Raw genomic sequence first — 22,497 nt, 5'->3', positions numbered from 1 at the left:
CCTTCCTGCTTTTATACTTAGTATAATCCGCTATTATCCTGACACAGCAGGCTTAAAGATCTACTTTACCTTCATTGACACCCTTGTCCAGTGTCTCCCTGCATTGTGAAAACAAGTGATGTTTGAAACATGCAGAGAGCTCTAAAGGAAGGTGGATGTCAATATCATCCACCTGGAGGAAGGCCACTAGTTAATCTCATATGGTGCTGAAGGTATGCAGTCTTTAAAAAAAACAAAACAAAAACAAACACAACCCTCAAAGCTTCTTTACACAAACAGTTAATACCCTCTAAACTGGGAGTACTGGGGGAAAATTGAAATACTTTGTAACTGTAAATCCTTTTCTTTTCCTCAGTACTACTTCTGGTGATTTTTGAGGTCTTACCTCTTCCTCTTCTTGTAATTTCCAATATTTTGTTGTCAATTAAGAGCAATAGTAACAGCCTTGTTTGAGTGCTGATAACAAGCTTTTCTTACTACTTTAATTGTTACTATTAGTAGTGCTTTGGAACTTAAGGCATGATGCACATAATGCTAATGTTGAAAAAGATGTTTTAACTTTCACAGTGCAGATTTTAGTGGGTGCTTACATATTTGTGAACATATTTATTCTTGTGTAAGTGTGACAAGGCTTTCTTTTAAATCTAAATTATATAATCAGAATTGGCTGTTCTCTACCAATGAAAAAGTTCATGTGTTCTTAGGGTCGCCTGAAATTTTTTGTTAAAGATGAATTTTTCTCAAGTTCTTTTGACCCATTGTGTTAGTCTTAAATTTATTATATCAGGATTCTAAAAATTAAGGCCTTGAGTTTTAGACTTCATTGGGAATTGTGGGGGAATCAGCCCCTTTGAAAATCAAACCCTGGTTTTCCTTTTACCTTTAAAGTAACTTGAGGCAATGCAGTATGGGTTGAGAATTTTGACTGAAAGTCAGAATCACCTCTTGCCTTGTTATCCTGCCTTCTGACAATGTCTTTTCTTGTGGCCTGGGCAAGTGGCTTGGGCTGTTTGCTCCAGCTATTCTATCTGTAAAATAGGGTTAACCACCACTTACCTCACAGGGGTGTTGTTATTATTTATTTTATGCATTGTCTTGAAGATGTAATGAATGTTCAGTATCTTATCATAGGTAGTGCTTAATTCTTGTAATGACATCTATTTAACATGAGAAGCTGCTTTGTCATGTAGTAAATTGATAAAATAGAAGAACCCAATCAACAAGTGATATTGGAAGTGTGGAGGTAGAGGGATTCAATCAAATACAGTGCTTATACATACACTTGTAATTGCCAACTACCCCATCTGTCCCTTAAACCATCATTCATTAATTAGGGATTTTTAAGCATCGTGGCTAAGGTGAATCTTGAAAGATTTGCAGAAGAGAGTAATGGACTTACAGATCAGTTCAGGGAGGGCATTCCGTGCACATGAAAACCATAGGGATGTTTGTGTGAGGAACCTCATTTGGAACCATAAGTACACAATCAGGCAGCACCAGAGATACTGACAAAAAAAAAAACAAAAAACAGTTCAACTACTAACACAAATAAAGGGAAAACAGCATTTTTGTTCTGCATAGTAAAGTTGCAAAGCAAGTCAATGTTCAGTTGTAAACTTTTGAAAGAACAACCATAATGTTTTTTGTTTGGCGTTACAAACATTTCGGAGTTACGAACAGCCTCGGTTCTTGAGGTGTTCGTAACGTTGAGGTTCTACTGTAGTACTTTGCATGGCCACGAGAGACCAGATTTGATCCCAATTTCTTCCCTTGCTGACAGGGAGAGATGGCTTCAAAGGGGGTAGACTCTTAATTCTTCTGCATGGTGGAGAAGAACTTAACATTTTTAGCATTGGCTTATCCTTCACTTTAACATGCTCCACTGGCTGCTTGTGGAGGCAAGTTCTGCCTGATCATTGACTAAAGAATGTCATATCAGAGCTTTGACAGTGAAGCTCTGTTCAAGCAGGAACTCGTGCATCCTTTCCATAGATACATGGAAGACACATCAGTCTACGTCAGTGTTTTGCAGACTTTGAAAGCTGGCAGATTTTTACCAAACCCTCCCCATAATTCCATCATATGGTATTAAAGGTCCATTACCCATCTTAATGCATACATCTTCCTGCCTTCCTCCTCCTTCCCCACCATGGCTAGTACCTAGTATCTCCTTCCCAATTTTGTGAAACACTGGTGTAGATCTCCATAATATGATTCTTCCTTTCTTTTCTTACACATTTTTATAAGCAGTGAAATAGTTTTCACTGTTGTGGGCATTTAAGTTAGCACCCACTGAAATAATAGGCTGGTTGACACATCAAACTGTTACTTGAGGCTTTCTACAAACTCAGGAGGAGATTGCTGCATTGGTTTCGCTCCATGTTTTGAAGGTTTTCTCTGCAACTCTAATAGCTTGACTTGACTTTCTTTATTTTAAAAAAGCAAGGCTGGAGAACAGTTGAGAGAACTGCCTGTGCCTCCATGACATTAGTCTTTCACACATACATCCTACTATAGGTGAAGAGTCAAGTAGTGACTTATGGTTTTTGAAATTGTGTTCATCTCAGGTGTGGATGAATCGTCTCTAAAGCATCATCAATGTGTTATTGTTACTCCTGAGGGCATTCTGCATGTCCCGTCCTCCCCCCAATTCTGCACACAATATTTGAAATTTTTGCAAAATTCTGCAAGTTTTATTTGTCAATAAATAAATGCAGAGGCTCCAGCATGGCAGTGGGGAGCACAGGGCACTGGTTTCACATAGGTGGGAGATCAGCCTGTACTCCCCACCCTTGGAACACAGACTCAGTGGTGAGGCTGCACTGACCTTGACATAGCAAAAGGCCTGGGCCTGCCTCAGAAACACCCTGGGGTCCTGCTCCTCTGCACCAGGTGTGGGGCAGGCAGCAATAACCAGGCAGGATCCAGCTATGGAGGGGCTTAGTGTGGGGTGAGAAGATTATGTGGGACAATCTGGGTGCAGGCAGCTCAGTGGAGTGGTGGAGGAGTTGTGGGGGGATCTAGATGCACTGAGGCTGGAGGCAGGGGGGAGAGGGAGAGGTTCCAGGTGTAGGGACAATGGGACTCTGCAGGGGCTTCCAGGTGAAAATGGTTGGGGCTCAGCAGAGGGGTCTGCGTGCTTAGGGAGTGGGGCTTGGTGGGGTGGGGTCTGGGTGCAACTAGTTGGGGGTCAGTGACATGGGGGCTCAGAGTGGTGCAGGAGGGTGGGGCTCATTGGGTGGGAGTTTGAGTGCAGGGAACTCAGTGGGGGGTGGTCTGGGTGCAGGGGTGGGGGTCTGGCTCTGCAGGGGGCTCCAGATGCATGAATTGAGGTTCGGTGGGGTTTGGGTATGGAAGGCTGGAGGGGTGTACGGGCTGTTCAGGGTGAGGCTTGGCTTCAGTGACTGGGTATGGGAGGTCCGGGTGGATGGGGGAGCAGCTCCCCCTACAGTGACCCCTCCCCTTACAGCTGAGGAGCAATGTGGGCAGGAAGCAGAGGAGGATACTGAGCTTCCTGCAGCTGAGGGAGGTTTCTGAGAGAGGGCCTGACACAGCCCTAGCCACGCCTTGCAGGGAAAGAGGAAGTTCTATCCTCTCCTGCTTCCAGCCCAGCCGGGACTAGCAGCTGATCCCAGCTCAGGGTAGGACCCACTGGCTGGGGTGTCCCCAGCCCTGTGGTGATTTACTTCTCCACCAGCTGCTCCAGGTGCCTGAAGTGATGATGTACCTGCGCAGCTAGGGAGTGGTGCATGACTGCTGTTGCAGCATCCCTTAGCTTCTCTGACAGTCATTTTTCTGCAGGGAAGCAAAGAAATCTGCAGAGGACATGAATTCTGCGCATGTGCAATGACACAGAATTCTCCCAGGAGTAGCTTGTAGTTGTAGTCCAGTCTCAGGAGGCTCTGAGAAATAAGTGAGACTTCTTTCATTTTGGATCACAGCTCTTTAAAGGAATGTTCTCAAGTTGATTTTTGTAATGATTGATTGTAAGATAATTAAATATTTAGAAGCATACACCTTAATATGTTCTGAAACTATTGAAAACCTGAAATATTATAGCTCTTCCCTTTTTGCTTAGAACATCTCTTGTGTGGATCTTAAAGCTTCACCAACGAATTCACTCAGTCTGACTCCTGCTCTTCTACCCTTTCTTTCTGTATATAGCTACAGCTTGCTTCCTGTTTCATATCAACTCTATTGTTATTGGTAAATGCCCTCTAGGGGAGTGTGAAAAGGCATACACCATCAACAAAAGTGGAACTCAACTGATTCCCCAAAAAGTGCTATCAAATGCGCAAAATTTAAAGAAAAATATTTTTTTCATTTTCTCTGATAGTAATCTTAGGGGTAACTTAGAACAGTAGGGGCACAATTTTCAGATGGAGTTGTGACTTAGAATGTTGGTGTCCCTTTAGGAACAGGTGTTACTAGTAGGATTTATAGCATATGATAGATTAGCATTGCATCTGCTAATCTGTCTGGTGGGTATAATGTAGCATGACTTTGTATATGTTTCAAAAAGTACAGCGGCCACCTAAGACTTCACCAATGTTCAATAGCCCCTAAAAACAGCTCTTCTCAGGAGATGAGATTGGTTTTGTGAATACCATGTCTTATAACAATTTTAAGAGGTTAACTATCCAGTTCGTGTTTGGCAATCATATGGCAGGCATTAATTATTAACCTTTATACGTTGATATGATTAGCACCATCAATAATACAGTCTAGCTGGATTATTTTACTTCTCATGCATCATCACTAGTAATAAAGATAACTGTGAGCAAAATGATACTGTCAGTACTTTTCTGTATTTCTACTGAAATTTTGAAATTGGGAATTATTCACCTTGCACAGTTTTTGTTTTGTTTTTTTACTGGCTGGTACCTTAATTTTTTTGTAAAATGAGGAAAAATTGAAATTGAATAAGTGAGGTGCAGTAAACTTTGCCACACTTCCCCCCCCCCCCGAGTATAACCACACACTAAGCCTCTGAAGAGGCTATTGCAGCCTATGCCAAGTAGATTAAAGAATGATGTATTTTAAAATAATGCTGCTAGACTTTTTCACAACTCAGAACATAAGGTAAATGTCAATCTGTGTATTAGATTGAGCGAAGTATAGTGCACTTTACATTATTTAGACTTCGAAAATTAAAATTGTGGTGCTAGTATGATTGACTTAGACAATACATCACTCCTTTCATTAGTGTGTCACTGTTTATTACGACCAGTGAGCTTTATCTTCAGGGCAGAAACATTGTACTGGGGTACTCTTTATTGAGCTTATTTCCCCATTCACAATAATTATTTTGTGTTTGTGTTGGTGTTTGTAAAGTTTTAAATGGCTACAAGTTACAGTACGTAGTTGGATATTTTAATGCTCAAATGCTACTAGTGCAGCTGTAAAGATAACTTGCCTGTTGCTTATTTTCCAAAAAACACACAAAGATAACGTCCCTTTCCTCTGTAGGAGAAATGGCAAGAACCCATTACACCATAGGTAGTGTTTCTTCAGAAGTCTCCAATATCTAAATATATTGCTTACACATTTTTTTCCTCTTAGTGGTTAAAAAATGCAACTTTGAGGTGCAGCAAGAGTATTGAAATAGTTTCTTGTGATTAGAGGTAAAAGCCTCCATATGTTACATTAATAAGTTACCAATATGGTATCTTATCTAGCTTCTGAATGTGGGAAAAGGGGCGGTGAAGTAACCATGTCTGTGGTGCAAGTAACTGAACAAATTAAATGAGGGACTTGGGTCATTTGAAGTTGCAAGGAATAATAAACTACCTTGTCAAGTGTGTATTTTAATGTCTCTTATTATAAGAAAAAAAAAGAAAAGAATTAACTCCAGGATACATTTTTGTCGTCAAGATTAGGGGGGATTTAGTCTTGCAGCAGAAAGGCTCAGTTAAGCAGTTCAGCTTATGGAAGGAGATTTTGAATGAGTTCAGTGAAGGTGTGATGAAGTAGTGTGTTGTGTTGTTCTGGAGGACACAGTAGCATATTGAAGGGAAAGGGAGGTAAGTGTGAGATTGATGGATAATATCTGTTTACTCCCCCAAGGTTGTAATTTTGAAAACAAATGTATGTATATGGCTTTTTGTATGACTACAGAATTATTGATTCAGGAGCAAAATTTTTCTAAACCGCAGAAATTGCGCGAAGTACAATAATGTCTTCCCAGTCAAGCTGACAGCTTCTACATAGCAGTGTAGCCAGTTCAGTGCTTTTTTGCATGGCAGTTTGTATTGTATTGGTCAATGTATGGAGAGCAAGGATAACTAATTACCACACAATGCCCCTTCCAGTTTAATAATCTTAAATTTTGGGCTTAATTGCCTTTAAAGAAAAGTCTAATTTATTTTTGGAGCCTCAAAAAGCTCTGCTGACTTGTTTCTGTATAGAGCCACAAAAATACTTTGTGATATTTGATTCAAATTAGCACAAAATGTATATATTCCCCCTCCCCTGAGGTTTGATAGTAGCATCAGATTTACTTTGTGAGACTTGGTAAGAAGGGAATGGAAAAGTCACAAAGATGGTTGGCAGTCTGGCTGACTCACCCGTAAATCTTAAACCATCTGTTTTGAAGAACCCCTGTATTCTGATGCCTGTGACTGGGTTAGGCTTTTCATTTCCTGAGTGTTAGCCAGGGAGTTCTCAGTCATGTTGGCAGGAGTTAAACGTTCTGTTAATATTTAAACCAAAAAAGGGCCTGCAGAGGAAATGTGGGTTAAACAGTTTCTGGTGGCATTGTGCTAGAAATCAAGTTTGGGATTTGGAGTTGTTTGTAATGTATACTAGCTGATTTTTAACTCTGAATGAAGGAATGTGTTTAACTCACTGTTGTGATGTAATTGTGTTAATACAATATATTGTGATGTAAAACAGACAAGCATCCACTTTTTTTTATACATTTAGCTGTGGATTGCCATAAAATCCTATAGTATTTGCTTAATTGAAGCAGTATGTCTAGAGGTATGTGAGTAAAAATCTGGACTCTTTTTGGTACTGTCTCGACTATGCAACTCACTTGCTAAATATCATTAGCAAGTTGCTTAAATGCCTTGCCTACATTTGTCTGTCTGTCTAAAATGGGGGCAATAACCTCTGTACACTCATACAAGGTAGCTTATTGTTTGTAAAGCACTTTGAGACCTTTGGATGGAAGGTGAAGTGTTCATTAGTACTCTAGATCCTATTTTGAGGAAACAACATGCTGAGGTTTTCGCTAAGCTCACAAAGTGCTTAAGTAAGGCACTTTTGAGCTTAGATGTACTGTAGATAAGGAAGATTGAATTCTGCGGGAGTACCTGTCTGAACTTCACAGTGAAAAGTGTACTACCGAGAGATGTGACCCTGAGGCAAAGGCTCCTGTAGAGACCTTGACTCAATGCCTGTGAACCTCAAAAAATTATGAAGAGATTTGGAAAGCTGCTGTGTTCTTTAATAGGATACATAGGAGGGGTACCCCTGTTTAAATGCATATTTTGAGATGCAGGAAGAGAGGCAGGCAGAGAAAGAAGATAAGGAGGAGTGAAGTTAGGAGTGTCTTCAATATAAAGAGAAGATTGTTTGACAGAGGGAGAAGCTAGAAATGGAACCCAACTCTTTACCTTAGTAGAACCAAGTCTTATCTGCTAAGCACATTGTGTATCAAAGATTTCACCTTCTATACATTTCGTATTTTTATCATTACTATATACATGTATATATTATATTCAATGGTGAAAGGGTCTGTTTCCTCTCTTCCACATCACCTACATAACTGCTTCAATCACAATTCCCACAAAGAGAATATCTTAAAAAATGGTTAAGATTACGGATGGCGACCAGCCACTCACCCCAACCCTTAGAGGTCAGGAAATGTCAAGTTTAGGTATCCTTACAACTTTTAACTCCCCATCTCCCATCATTCACCACTCTTACCGTCAGATTACCCCTCCTGTAAAGAAAACACATCTCTAATCATTAACAGTGTTAAAAAAAAAAAAAAAAAAAAAAAAAAAGTACACACCACATTCCTCATGATCACAAAAAACGTTAACTCATATTCAGCAACATTAACGCATCTTTAAACATTCATATGCTGGTAAGTTAATGTATGATTGATGGTTTCTTGTTAGAAAATATAAGGTTGCAATCAAGGTTTCACAGCATAGAGTGAATCCATTAGGAGTGTGGCATAAGAGGTGAAAACGTTACCTATGTGTCGCAGGTTTGTGAGACCTAGAGGAGGGTAGGCAGCATCTGTCACTGAAAGTGGTGCATGTTGGAATTTAAGTTTTGTTAAAAGAAATTCCACCACTAGACTCTTCTTATCATAACTTTTTTAATGAAGACTTTTCTTTGTGGAAAGAAATGCATATACGTATTTTGGAGTGTCTTAACATCTGTAGACTTGTCCACTAAACTATTTAACATATTGGGCTATACTCACTTCATACTATTACACTTAGATATTTAATGGCTATATGGCACTTCATAGTAATGTCCCACTTCAGCTGGTTTACACATCTGCAGTAGTATCCTTCATTGCACACCTCGTTAAGCAATAAGGCACAAGCATGAAGGAAACACATCTAGTATATCTTTAAAAAGTGCTGAATGTATTCAAATGATCCAGAATGATACTACGAGGCTCAGTCACTGTAAGGTGAACTTCCTCAACGTTATTCTGATCTTAGGATCAGTTTTTTTTGTCTTTTTTTCCAAGACTTTTAAAAGAAAAAAAACTCCATTATTTCAGTAAATAAATGAATATAATTCCATTGTTTATAATTGTATAATTTCTGGGATGAGTAGAAGATTGGAACCATGTTACACCATGTGCTGTAGCAGGACAGATATGTAGCTAGTCCTTTGCCTGCTGCTATATTAGTCCATACCAGACTTTTTAAAGATAAAGCTGCAGATGGCATCAGCAGGGCCTAGGGATTGGAGTAGGAGATTGGAAGCCAGAAGACCTGGGTTCTATTCTTGATTCTGTCATTAAGCTACTGTGACCTTCAGCAGATGGTTTAACCTGTGGACCTTAGTTCCCCCACCTGTAAAATTAGGACACCATCACTTCATATAGGTGAGGAGTTGTCTGAAAGGTGCAACACCAGAGACTATTATTTCTGCTGGATGGTAGATATTTCTATGTCCTTGACCCAGCTAAAATGGGGCTAAACAATAACTTATAATTGTTGTAATTCAAGTCTAACTGATCTGTGGCAAAGCTGAAACATGACCAATTTGACACCCAGTATGCTAAAGAAAACTGTTTAGTCAAGTGCCTGTATTGCTCTGAAGTGATTTTCATTGTCAAAATTGCAGTATGAACAACTCCAAGCAGAGAGAGCTGAGCTGCAGAGACAAGCTCTGTTCTCAAGACTGGTGTGTAGTTCAGCAGATGAGTCCCTAGTACTGAACTAGAGTGGAGAATCATCTGAAGTGAAAGAATATTCCAAAGAAAACAGAAAGGTGAATATGGGTCAGAAGGATAGTGGACAGCATAAGGTTCTCAGCAGGTTTTGTCTTAACTGGATTTGAATGGGCTACTAAGCTGAACCAACAGTCTTACAAAGGCTTAACTATGACCCTGGAATCTGAAGGGAGAAAGAGACCTAGTTCCACATTAACGCAGCGTCTGGGCTCTGGAACAGTAGGACTGGAGATTTTTTTTTGGTAGGAGCTGACTCAAGTTTCTATTGTAGGTATATTTTGGACTGCTGAGGAGAACAGTATATTTGTAAGTAATCTTGTGAAATGTTTTGAACATTTGATATTTGTCTTGATAGATTCTGCGAGCTGTTTAAAGTTCTGAGGTACTTTAGAGTACTTTTTATTATGATAGAAAGCTGTAAGAAAACAACAGGATGACCCTATTTAAAGAGCATTAGCACTTTACTTTCACGTCATCTATTTTCCACTTCTTCACTGGTGGATTTGAATCTCTGCTTGTTGACTTGCCTTCACTGTACCTTCTCATCGCTGATTGGCAGGGGACTTTGCAATTATCTTTATCTTTCCTCCTGGGAAGGGCTACCCAGGAGGGTTTTTTTGTTTGTTTAAAAAAAGACAGATTAAATCCCAATAGAATAATATCTAAAACTGCTATTACAGCATTTGTGTTCTTTAGTGGTGAAGAATCAGTTCTAGTTACCAATTCCTTTTTCAAAAATAAATACCGGTTCTCTTCTTTAGATTTTCATACATGCTATAGATAGCCCTTAAATGGAGAAACAAATATGACAGCAGTTTATTAGCTTAAATTTAACAGCCTTGCTAAATGAAAGATTTGCTATAACAAATATCTTTCATTTATATAATATAATAAAATAAAACTAAACACTGTTCTTAAAATAAGTCTTTTAACAAGTGCTCTAATTGAAGAATTTAGCCCAGCAGTAATGTCATGTGTATGAATTGGTTTGGATGTTTATGCTATTGAAGTATTTTGAAAAGGTTAATTGATTTAACCTGCCTATAAAATTGAGCTCATGTTCCACTCTTATGTTGGCTCTAAAATTCTAACACAGCCATATACCTTGTTCCCCCCAGCTAAATGTAAATTTCATTAGAATTGCTACTGTACCTCTGCAATTTTACATTTGTGCCTAGTTACTAACATGTTAAAAGAAACTCAGCTTGGGGGTAACGATAAATTTTTAGGCCAGAAGGCTAAAGGAAAACGATAGTTTTGTTTAGGAAAATATTTCTATTAAAGGCAAAGTATTATAAACTTAGAAATTTAAATGGTTTGAGTAATATCTTGGAATGAAATTGCCTTTTGTGGGAAGTTCATGGTGGTTCAGGGATGGTGTTTTAGCTCTGTCTGTTCTAGATTGTTTACAGACAGTCTCCTCCTAGGATGCAGCAGCCAGAGGCATATATGATAGCCAATAACTCAGGATCTATACTAGGAAAACCGGCTATTGCAGAAAATGGCTGTCAGTAGCAAGTTCTCCAACTCATTAAACGGTATAATTGATACTGTAGGCAGAATGAAACTATTTTAACACTGTTATAGAAAGTGTGAATGAGATCTTAGGTCATTATCCTAGTAGACAACCGTTCATTGCTGTTCTAAAACAATTGCCGGAATTTCTTTTGGAATCAAGGGCTTTGTGTTTTCTGAACATCTCTGCAATTTCTGTACACTGATTTTAACAGTATATAAGAAGTTATATCTATTGTCATTTTCAGAGTTCAGGAATCCGAAGGTTTGATTTGCTGAAAGAGGTAATGATGGCCACAAAGGTAGCAATTAAAAGCAAGACAGTGTCCATTGATAATACTTGCATAAAATATGCATAATCTGTTTTGGCTGTACAGTAGAGGAACAGAGGAATCAAATTTGTAATCAAATGTATATGACTGGCAAATAATGAACAGCAGTAGTGTGGACAATACTAAATATGGAAGATCAAGGCAGCTTCTAAAATATCTCATTTGCTTTCCACAAGTTTATTTTCTTTTGTCAGTTCTAATCAATCCTGAAGTCATTTAGTTGAACTCCTAAAGCATGTATAAGTCATCATAGCTATGGATATTTTTTGGGTGAATTTTTGTATGAAACAGTATCTAGAATACATCTCAAAACAGAGAAATGGTGTTACCTAGCTATTTGTATTGAGTTGAACTTGTTTTGTTTAGTCCTCTGTAGTGGCTAGCCCCATTCCAATTGTGTACTACATTAAAAGCATTACAGTGAGTGGGGCTCTGTGACAAGCGTGAGAACAAATGTAATTGTATAAAATGAAACATTTTAATATATTTCATGTAATTTCATGTAATTTCTTTCATATTTGCTTTTCAGTTACATCACAGGATAAACAAAGTATATTCACAGTAGAAATTGCACATCATTACAAATACACCTCTGCTTCAATATAATGTGACCCAATATAACACGAATTCAGAAAAATGTGGCAAAGCAGCACTCTGGTGGATCAAAGCAAGTTCGATATAATGCGGTTTCACCAATAATGCAGTAAGATTTTTTTTTTGGCTCCCGAGGACAGCGTTATATCCAGGTAGAGGTGTATCTATTCCTGTATGACTCGAATACCTAGCAAGAGAGAACTAAATGAGGTTCCCCAACAGGTACTTCAGAATCCTCTCCAGGGCTTCTCACCCAAATCTGTCCCTTTGGTTTCTTCTGCTTCATAGGGACCTGAGCAATCCCTGTTTATTCAGCTATCCAGGCAGTATTCCTCACAATCACCAAATTTCAGGAAACTTTATTGTATTATCCTATTCCTGGTTTCTCAGTTTGTTACTCCAGTCTATAAATATTAGAGACATCTTTATCTTTTCTTTGATTAAAAACTAATCTTCCACTGATACTTTTACACAGAATTTCACCCCAAGGGAAAAGGGTTTATCACAATTAGTGTTGTAAAAAATCAGCATTTCGCTCATGGAGTATGACAGCTTATGCAAAGTGCAATCAAGAAGATATTTTATGGTAGGAAAAATGCAACAGGACCTGAGGGAAAGGAGAGGAAACATTCCTACGCACATTTTATTAATCATGGGCATAAAGAAGGAAACAGTAGATATGAAGGGTTGTGATTGTACCTTGTTCTGAATAGATTTGAGAAATGTGGACCCTCTGAAGCTGACTTTACCAGTCGTTGTTAAATTCTGGGTTGAATTCTAGCTATGTTGAAAGGAGATTCTGCTTCATTAATTTATCAAACTTTTATTTTATTTTTATTTTTTAATAAATCCTTGTGTGTCTGTATTTCAGATTTCTGATTGTCTTGGAGGTGGCAGTGAAGCCCACCTTTAGCACAGGAAGATGAGTGAACTTGACCAGTTACGCCAGGAGGCTGAGCAACTGAAAAATCAAATCAGAGTATGTATTAAATCAAGTCAGTGTGTGTATTTTGGTTGATGCAAGTGATATTTATGCCAGTTGTGTCCTTTTAGGAACAGGATGGGAGATGGACAAAAATGACTTGTTTATTAGGCTGAAACTTTCACAATATATTTCAGAAGTTAATGTATGGGGTATCTTTTATAAATGTAAGCAGAGAACTCCATAGAAAGTTGCTTTTAGCCATTCCAATTTCTAGTAAGCTTTATGATTGAGTCACACAGAATAATATAAGAGTGTATAGATTATATTTAAAAGCATTTCTGTATCGTACACCAGTCCTTAAGGCCAGTATATGTTTCTCTTGACACTTAAGCTGTCTAAATCTCTAATGCATCAGGTGTGAGTATCTGATATTTTTATGAAGCCTTCAGCTAGATTATATCTCGGTTTAGTATTTTGGACCAGTAGAGTCTAGTACTAAACAAATTATAATTCATCGTTCGCCATGAAGTTTACCATGAATAAATGTCTTCACAACCCTCCTCAGAAAGTAGTTTAAAAAGATTGGCTGAAGTAGTACATTATATTTTATTTACTGTCTAGATTTTATTTCCTGCTTATGCTCAAAGGTTTACACAAGCAGTAGAACTAGGTCATCTTGTTTCATTGGGGTTAAGTTATAGATCACAGTAAATATACTCTGGTTCTTTCTAACTTGCTGGCACATCTACTCACCATGTATATGCTGAGTGAAATAAAAGAGAAGTGTTTTAATATTTCCAAAAAAGGATTATTGTCAAATAGACATGTTGTAGGTTTCTTTCAAAAAGATTTTATGAAACTTAATATGAACAAAATTATTCCCAGTGTCTTTTAATTCTTTGGAAACAACACAGCACATATGAAGCGGAAAGAGAAACCGATTATATAAATTGAGTGAAACTGATCAGGTTAATTTCAGTTTGTGTAAGCTGACAAGTACAAAAAATAGCTTAAAGTAAACTAGATTTTGTATTCTTTGAGGGGGTTTTAAATATTCCAAAGTAGTTGTTGTGTTCCAGTGGGCATTGGATTATTGCTCAAAATACACTCTTTCCTGCTCAGAAGTAAACTGTCGCATAATAGCCAAGTTATAGTACTTACACTAGCAAGACTTAATAGGTGTAGTTGGGGGAGAGACATCACTTCTGCTTCCTGCAGGTTGTGCTTGTCAACAGCTGTTGTCATTGTGGAGAGGTGCGTCTTTAAAAACCTTGACAGCCCCCAATTTTTTTTAGGCCCCAAAATAATGGCTCTAATGCCATGCAGGATTCAGACCCAAATCAACAAAAGTAATGAAAATGTCTGGACCCCAATTCTACCTCATTCAAGTAAAATGTAGGTTCCTTGACACTGGTGATGTATAGTTTTTCTCCAGACAAACTCTCTGGTTGTATTTCCTTTTGACCCTCACCACCCCTATTTGTTCCACCCAAGCCGCACTACTTATTGTTTGCACTGCATCCTCCTTCCACTTGAATCTCCTGCAACCCCTTGCACCTTGATCACTTATTCCTGAGCCAGTGTGAGAGGTCTCAGAGAGGTTGAAAACCTAGCATGGAAGCACTTTGTGGAGATATATATCCTAATCTCTTTATGGTTCACAGTATGCATAGAAAAGTAGTACTAACAGGGCACATGCTGAAATTTTCCTCTCACTAGCTTTTTGTTGCATTCCATCCTGAACCCTCCCCCTTCTGTCTATATTGCCCTTGTTAGATTGTAAACTCTGTCTGACAGGGACCATATTCCGCACCTACTTAAACACTTCTGTAACGGAGTTCATAATACTGCTATGGTTATGTGTAACTTGCTGCTATTGCATGGCTCTGTGATTTGTAAACCGAGAACTTCTTTAAAAAGTGTGAAAAGATGACTTTTTAATTACTTATGCAGTTAAAAATTCATATAAGAACAGTAAAACGAAACCCCAAACTTCAAGTGATTTTAATATAATTTGAAATGTTATTGGGTTGGTGATTTGTACACCAGTCTTCACATCTGTGCTGTTTGAGATAGCAGGGCTGCTAAATCAGAAAACTGGCGTTCATGTGGAAATACATGAACATGAACAAAACAGCATGATGATATTTCATATCGTTTAAGACAAAACATGAGAAAGAGACATTTGCTGTTGACTTGACTTCACTGCCAAACACTGGTTTTAAGTGAGCTGATATGGTCACTTTTCTTTCACATTATAAACTCCTTCCTTTCAACCCCACACCTCTTCTTAATTTAAAATGAGGGAGCAGTTATTTTTAACAAATCACTTTTTTGTAAATGAGAAGAAATTCCAATCTCTGACCCCATCCTAAGTCTCTCTCAGCCGTTTTTGAACTGTGCTCAAGACTTAACAACAACATAAAGAGGGACAGTTTTGTAGAGCCTCCTTGTTAAAAGGGCAGCAATTCATCACGGTAAAGTATACAACCTGTATATTGTTAAACTATGCTGTTAAAGAACACAATTTTTTGAAAGGATTTGGGTGCTTTACGTACAATAGTTTTGGCCAAACAACTTTAGATCATCAAATCAGAGCATCGCTGCTCATGGGAATAGAAGTCTCTATGCATAATTCTTTACATATTCAACAGTTCTTCAGTTATGTTGTCAGTGAGAATCCCAGAGTAGGTACTCATGCATGCAAGATTGGATTTTTGGAATAGCGGTGTTGGCAGCTGTGCATATGCCTTTGGCCTCCTCATGCTCTTGCACAAGAGCATAAAGGATGGGGAGTGGCTGTGACTCTCTCACTCTCCTCCTACTGCCTATGACAACAAGACAAGTGAGTGTCTGATGTCATATTCTTTTCAGAGATCCTAAGCTAGTTAACTGAAGGATGTTTCTTTATTTAAAAAAAAAAAAAGTCCATCAGTGATCATACCACACCCTCCTGTACAGCAAAGCAAGACACTTCACACCAGCTTGCCACATTCCATGGTGGAATCAAACCCTCAGGGTTTGAAACCTGCGCATCCTGTGACAGATGGATCCCATCAAGGAGGGTCACAGCAAATGTCTCTTTTGCCAAGAGGAGAGGCACATCCCAGTCAGGTGCTCTCTGTGGAAGTCCTTTTCTGCCGGCACCTGCAAGCTGAGTTCAAGCTACACGTGCTAGAGTGATTCTTGCGGGTTACTGCAGACCCAGAGGTGACAGTGATGATGACCCCAGCAAGACCACACAAACCAGTGTTGGCCAGCACTCACTCAAGCACACATCACACTCTGGGATTGAATTGTGGAAGTAAGGTAGGTGAAGAGGACTCCAGTAGGTGGTGTCAGCAGCATCACTGCTGACCACCTCAAGGTCAGTGAAGTCTGCTGCACGCCAGACCGTGGCACTGACTACCCCAGGGCTAATGGACTCACCTGTACTGAGTGCCTCAATGCTGGCACCTCAGGCATTAAAGCAGGTACCGATGTCTCTCACAAATGGACACCAACTCATGTAGCTGAACCAAGCTTACACATAGCTTCAAAACCAAAAGGGAGTTCCAGAGAGGGACATGAAACAGACTAATCTAAGGACAAATCCCCCCAAGCAGTCCAGCCGAGTGAGAGACCTGGCACCAGTGCCTGTGATGGAGAGGAGCAAAGACCTGAGAGACGACTTGGAGGAATCCATGTCTCTGAAGACGTTCCTGGTATGACAAATGTGACCTGCTCCATAGCACCTCTTGGTGCTGCCTTTTGAAGAGGAGGTATTCTTCTTCTTGCCATTGCTGACTTCTTCCTTCTTGCCTAATGGCATGGATGGCTAGGCCACACTGGAACTGGATGTGAGTGCATAGGAGTAGGAAATGACAGGGAGGCAACAATGATCCTGGCCTCCACCCAAGGAATCCTCTTCAGGGCAGTGACACCAGTCCCCATGGAGAAAGCCTTCAAGGACCTCCTGTCTCATATTGCAGAGACCCTGCACATTGGGACTGTGTTCATATGTGAACAGTCTCTTGAGCTATTTAATATTGTGAGCATGACAACACCAGCCAGGATCATCTTCCCAATTTAATGAAGAAATCCTGGAATCGGCCAAAGGACTATGGTAATCTCCAGCCACTCTTCCTCCCTCCCCCAAGCAAGTGGAGAAGAGGTATCAGTCCCGGCTCTCCCCCCACCCCCCGAGGGTTTTGAGCACTTCTGAACCCACCTGAAATAGCTCTTTGAGAACATGATTTATGCAGCAGAGAACCTTTTCCTGCCTGAGACCTCACTATAATCCTCCAGAGGCTCATTGAGTCTCCACTGGAGTCTCTCGCAGAATTTTCCTTTCACCAGCACACACTGAAGACTGTTTTCCTAGTGGCTGTTACTTCAGCCAGAAGAGTGAGTGCACTTCAGGCACTTATGCCCAAACCCTCATATGATATTCCAGAGGGACAAGGTGGTACAAAGACCTCACCTGAAGTTCATTCCTAAGGTGGTCTCAGAATTTCATCTAAATCAGTGAACCTTACTGTTGTCTTCCTGAAGCCATGTTTTAGCACTGGAAAAAGAGAATTTGCACATGCCAAACTTTGGACTTTGGTTTGTTATGTGGATGGGGCAACAGTCTGAACTAACTTGTTAATCTAGTCATAGCAGGGCATTCTAAAGGTCAGGTGATTTCATCACCAAGAATATCAAAATGGAGGACGGTGTATTTCTCCCACCAAACATCAAGGTTCACTCTGCTGGAACGCAAGTAACATGCCCTGTTTCATGTACGTGCCACTATTGGAAATCTGTAAGGCGGCAACGTGGAGTAACCCTGTGACATTTGCCAAACACTATGCCTTGGATTCAGCTGCTATATCGGATGATACGTTCAGGAGAGAAATATGTCAGTCGCTGCTCAGTTGGTACAGCTAAGTCTCCTCAATCTCACCATCACGAGGGGATACTGGTTGCAGTTGGATCCACACAGATGCATGCTCAAAGAAAGAATGGTTCTTTGAAATGGTATCAGAATGGATTTCATTACTCTCCTTCATCCCCACTTTGCAGAGTCCCCATCTACCATGGGCTTCAAATTGAGAGGGAACTGAGGGAATGTCATGGCTGTTCTATCCTTCGTCTTTGGGACATGCCTGTTAAAAAATTCTGATCTTGCACACACAGCATATGCACATCTACAGTAGGTTTCACACTGACAACATCTAGAAGATCCCCAGTATTGGTGTGGAATAAGTAACTGTTCTCCGCAGAGTGTGATCAATAGAACCTTTCCATAAACAGAATTTGAGAGCAGAAAATGAATGAGAAACCTTGTGCTGTACTGGGTAAAAGTTCCCCTTTATTTAGAAAAGTGGAATATATTGTATCGCACCATGAAAATATGCAAGTATCCTGTGATTATAGTATAGACTTCATGGCAGCACAAATATAAACAGACATGGATTTATTAGTATGACAGAGTTCACTTATTTCCCTGTAGTTTTTGTTTAATATTGTCATCAAGTGACTAAGAGCAGAACCGTGGATACGTATTTAAGATTAAATTCTGTTATGATCTAATTTAAACATGTCCTTGTGTGTGTGCGTGCACACACCTTTGAAGAAAGTTCAGATAGAGTAAAGAATCTTCTCAAATTGTTGCCAAATTGCATGGATACAGTTACAGAAATTTAAAGATGGAAAAGATGTACTCGTTTAATTTCCGTGGGGCTGACTTCAGGATTGTTCCTTAGGTTACATTTTCTCATGCTATGTCTGTTCTAGTTTTAAGTCTCCAGCAGTGAGGCTTCCAACCCTTCCTTTTGGTGTTCCACAGTCCAATAGCTCTTGCTGACAAGAAGTTCATATTTGGCCAACATTTCTTTTTCTTAATCCCATTACTTAATTGTAATTCCCTGCACCTTCCTACACTTACCCTGGATGGAGATATTTACACCTTTCAGCTAACTGTAGAATGTTATATCCCCTTCCCCTTTAGCTGAGCTACACGAAGCCAGTATTCTTTCTTTATAAATCAGTCCCTGGTCAATTTTGTTTGAACTCCTACCAATTACTCAATATTACTAGTAATGCGGTGCCCAGAACTGAATGCTGCAGTCCAGTATGATTGCGGTAGAGCCATGTAGGAAGAGAACTATGTGACTAATACTTCTGAATAGACCGCCCAAATTTGCTTGAGCAGCCTTTGCTTCTAATCTAAGGTCTTTGGCTGGTAAATGAAACTTATTCCAGTTTTGTATAACCTGCATATTTAATTAATGTGCTGTTTACTTCCTCTTCCAGATCATTAATTAAAATGGTAAACGCCACCATTTCTTACAAGTATGTCCTTGGAAGTATTTTCAATGAGAAGCCTAAGCAATCATAAATTTTCACAACATGGATAAAATAGCTGAGTCGCTTTTTGAGCTGACTCCATCCTTATAAATGACCATTGTAGAACAACCCACAAGTTATCCAGACTTGTGTGTACATAACTAGCTTAAGAAATTATTGTCATGTCTTCCTGTCTTCATTAATTTTAAACTTCTTTAAACAGAACAAAAGTTTGGCGCCAATAAAGAGACTTCCTGCATTTTTTTAGTATCTGCTTGGTTTTTTTTTTTTTTTAAAAGGTATGGAGCATTAAACTAAAGTATTTATTGGCCAAGTGAAGAACAATGTACTTTCAGACTATTTTAGTTTGTTTTTTTTTATTCTGAAGTATTTTCTAGCACTATGTAACACATTGTTTTAGGTTCCTGAAACAGAATTGGAAATATATATTGTGTATAACCCCTATTTAAGGCACCTGTTGAGTCCAAGTTCCCCCTGTACTTTGTATTCTGGATCTTGATCATCCATTATAAGATGCACAGAACGTCAGCAGTAAGTACTCAGGAATAACACACTACACCAGAAATCACATTCTGAAACTTGCTGCTAAGCATTCCTTCCTAACCTTGCCCACTAAATGCTAGAATTATATTCTCAATAAATAAAGGTTCCAGCAAAAATACTAGTCATTGGTAACAAAATCTGGCTTGATAGGTTCCTCTTCCAATTTCACTCCTTGGGGTGATCATAATTGCAAGATTTTTCCAAATCTGGTAGTTTTGCTGCCAAGTAACTTTTGCAGAATAGTCAGCATAAATGATTCAACACATAGTAAGCTGTCTGATGAATTCTCTCTAATTTTTCCCTTGTTACAGGATGCCAGGAAAGCATGTGCAGATGCCACTCTGGCCCAGGTAAGCACTCATTTCAGACACTCACATTTTAATTGCAAAAATTTATATAAGGAAAATGTAAATACAAAAAGTTGCGTGCGTCAATTATGAACAATATCTTAATTCTTCCTATAGTCTTTTTTTCTTGGCAACATTAGCTTCTTTCACTCTTTGCATGGTGTGATATATATATTTTTTTGATTATGCACAGATCCTACTGCTTATGCATGGCCAACTACTGCCAGTAATAGGATCAAGTAGTACTTTCCTGGGTAGGTCACTGAGTTCCTTTCCCTGATTATTTTTATACAAGTATTATACAGATAGATATATAATTTGTAGGACCTTCACATTGGAGCAACCTGGAAGGCCATTTATACAGAAGCCTTTGCCAGGAGCTATTGTTCCAGATGTGTTTTGAATCAGATTTTACCTTTCACCACCCAGTTTAATCCCTTTTGCTTCAACTGAGAGTAATAATCCTGTGTTTGATGTCAGTTTGTTGCCATGGAAGTGAGTAATGCTACAAATGCAGTACTACAACTTCAGCTCTGTAGCATCAAGCAAGAGAGAGGTAGTGAGCAAGAGGCCTTCTTTGAGCATTTAAATTACTTGGGTAATTTTTATATGTGGCAAAGAGAGTTGCCCATAAATGTAAAATAGATGGCTAAGTTCAATATCTAAAATATTTCCCATGTGCAAAAGTCTGTAAAAAGCTACTGTATTTATTCTAGGGAGGGTCATTGTGTAGGAATTTGAAATCTGGCCTGATCTGTTAGTTTGAACATTAATCTGTTCTAGCAGTTTTCAAAATGAAGCAGAGTTCTTTACTCAAATGCTTTTGCTAAATAATTTTTTTAGGTGGAGACAGGACAAGTATGCAGACGTTATCTGTAAAATGGAGTTGTAAACGGTTTTGGATTCACTGTAATGTTTGTTCGTTTATTCAGTATATGACTGGAAATGCGCTATATGCTATTTTTCTAGCCAGTGCTTTGCTCCAGGCCAGAGAAACTATTTATATAAAATGTAATAGTATAATGACAGTGTATTGATTTCTTCCTCACTTTGCTATTCACTTACTCATTCCAGAATACACTCTTATCCTTTAAAAGTTAGATAAAATATTAATATTATAATTTGAAAATCTTCTGTTCAAAAGGCAGTTTATGCTAGATCTAAATTGGGAGTTGATCTTCAAAATGTTAGGTGCAGTTAAAGCCTCAAATACAAACACCCCGTCTTCTCTTTTAAAAACAGAAAGCTGTGTTATTCTGTAGAATGCATCTCTGTTGTGGGTGGCAGGGGGAACCCTCTGCCACAAGATTGTAGTAATCTTAAAGCTAGAGGCTTCAGAAGATAGAAACTGAACATAATCCTGCCCAGGATTCTGAGAGTTTCTAATGCATGCAGTTTCCCACTGGGTCTGGATAACATGCATGTTCTTCCAGAGGAATATTGTGCAATTATATTTAGCTAGGGCTTTGCCTACAATGCTCAGATAAAGAGCTTGGCCTGGGGAAGAATAGTAAATAAGAGAAGAACCAAGCAAATACTGCATAGGACTAACACATTTCTTAATCGATTTGTTTGTCTAAATCAGTGAAGATGTTCAAAATGTGTCCATTGCATCATTTTGGTTTTCTGCAATAGACTATTCTAAGTGTTTCTGCATTAATGAAGTATCTGAATATTCTGTGAGCAAGATAAATGCAGAATCTAAGGTCTATAATAACTTGTCTATTTAGATCACAGCCAACATTGATCCAGTGGGTCGAATTCAGATGCGTACTAGAAGAACATTGAGGGGGCACTTGGCTAAAATTTATGCAATGCACTGGGGGACTGATTCCAGGTGAGTGTCACTGGCACAGAAGGATAATCTTTTGGGTTTCATTAAGATCTTGTGGAAAAGTTCAATTTGGTTTTTCATATAAAATAAGAAATTCAGTTCCATCATTTCAGGTCATGCCTATAATCTAGTTTGAAGTCTTTTCTGCTAGAAATGGAATTTTAAAATACCAGAGCTCTTTTTGAAGAGCAAGGATCTTGGGTGCAGGTGGGGTTGGTTACTTCATTTGAAGTTTCATAACCTTTGCTTCTATTCTGGTACTAAGAATTTAACAACACTAAATGTCACTTTTTTTCCCCCTTTTAATCTCCATATTTTTAGCATCATAATCTAAATTCAGTTACAAAATATCAACCCCTTCTTGCCTGAAAATACTGTTGTCAGTGATTTAGAGGAAGCATTTTACAATAGGCTCTTATTTTTTTTCAAGGATATTAGTCCTGTGATTTCCAGACAGTTAAAAAATGGATGCTAACAGTATCCCTGTTGATGACAAATGACAACTATAATGTGTATTTTTATAAGAATCTTAACACACGCACCCCAGTGAATTGTCCATCTTAAAATGAGTAGATATGGTATTCCCTCATGATAGGAATAGGTGAATTAGTTCCTTTTTAATCTTGTAAATATGTGAATTA

At 38.8% G+C, this 22,497-nt stretch overlaps 1 protein-coding gene across 3 annotated transcripts in view; it reads left to right on the top strand.

Annotated features, from left to right (window-relative positions):
* The window catches only part of GNB1 (G protein subunit beta 1), an 88,430-nt gene that overhangs the window by 29,338 nt on the left and 36,595 nt on the right, over positions 1 to 22,497 (top strand). For all 3 annotated transcript variants that reach the window (XM_030537507.1, XM_030537506.1, XM_030537505.1), the window contains exons 2-4: positions 12,746 to 12,853; positions 19,987 to 20,025; positions 21,753 to 21,859. In XM_030537507.1, the coding sequence (XP_030393367.1) occupies positions 12,797 to 12,853; positions 19,987 to 20,025; positions 21,753 to 21,859 (203 nt within the window). In that variant the 5' untranslated portion in view covers positions 12,746 to 12,796. The remainder of the gene's footprint in view (positions 1 to 12,745; positions 12,854 to 19,986; positions 20,026 to 21,752; positions 21,860 to 22,497) is intronic.

This window comes from Gopherus evgoodei, chromosome 18 (genome assembly GCF_007399415.2).
Source record: "Gopherus evgoodei ecotype Sinaloan lineage chromosome 18, rGopEvg1_v1.p, whole genome shotgun sequence".
In the NCBI taxonomy this organism is placed as follows: Eukaryota; Metazoa; Chordata; order Testudines; family Testudinidae; genus Gopherus; species Gopherus evgoodei.
Note: the sequence above shows the minus strand (reverse complement) of the source record. Positions and strands in the feature narration are given on the sequence as shown.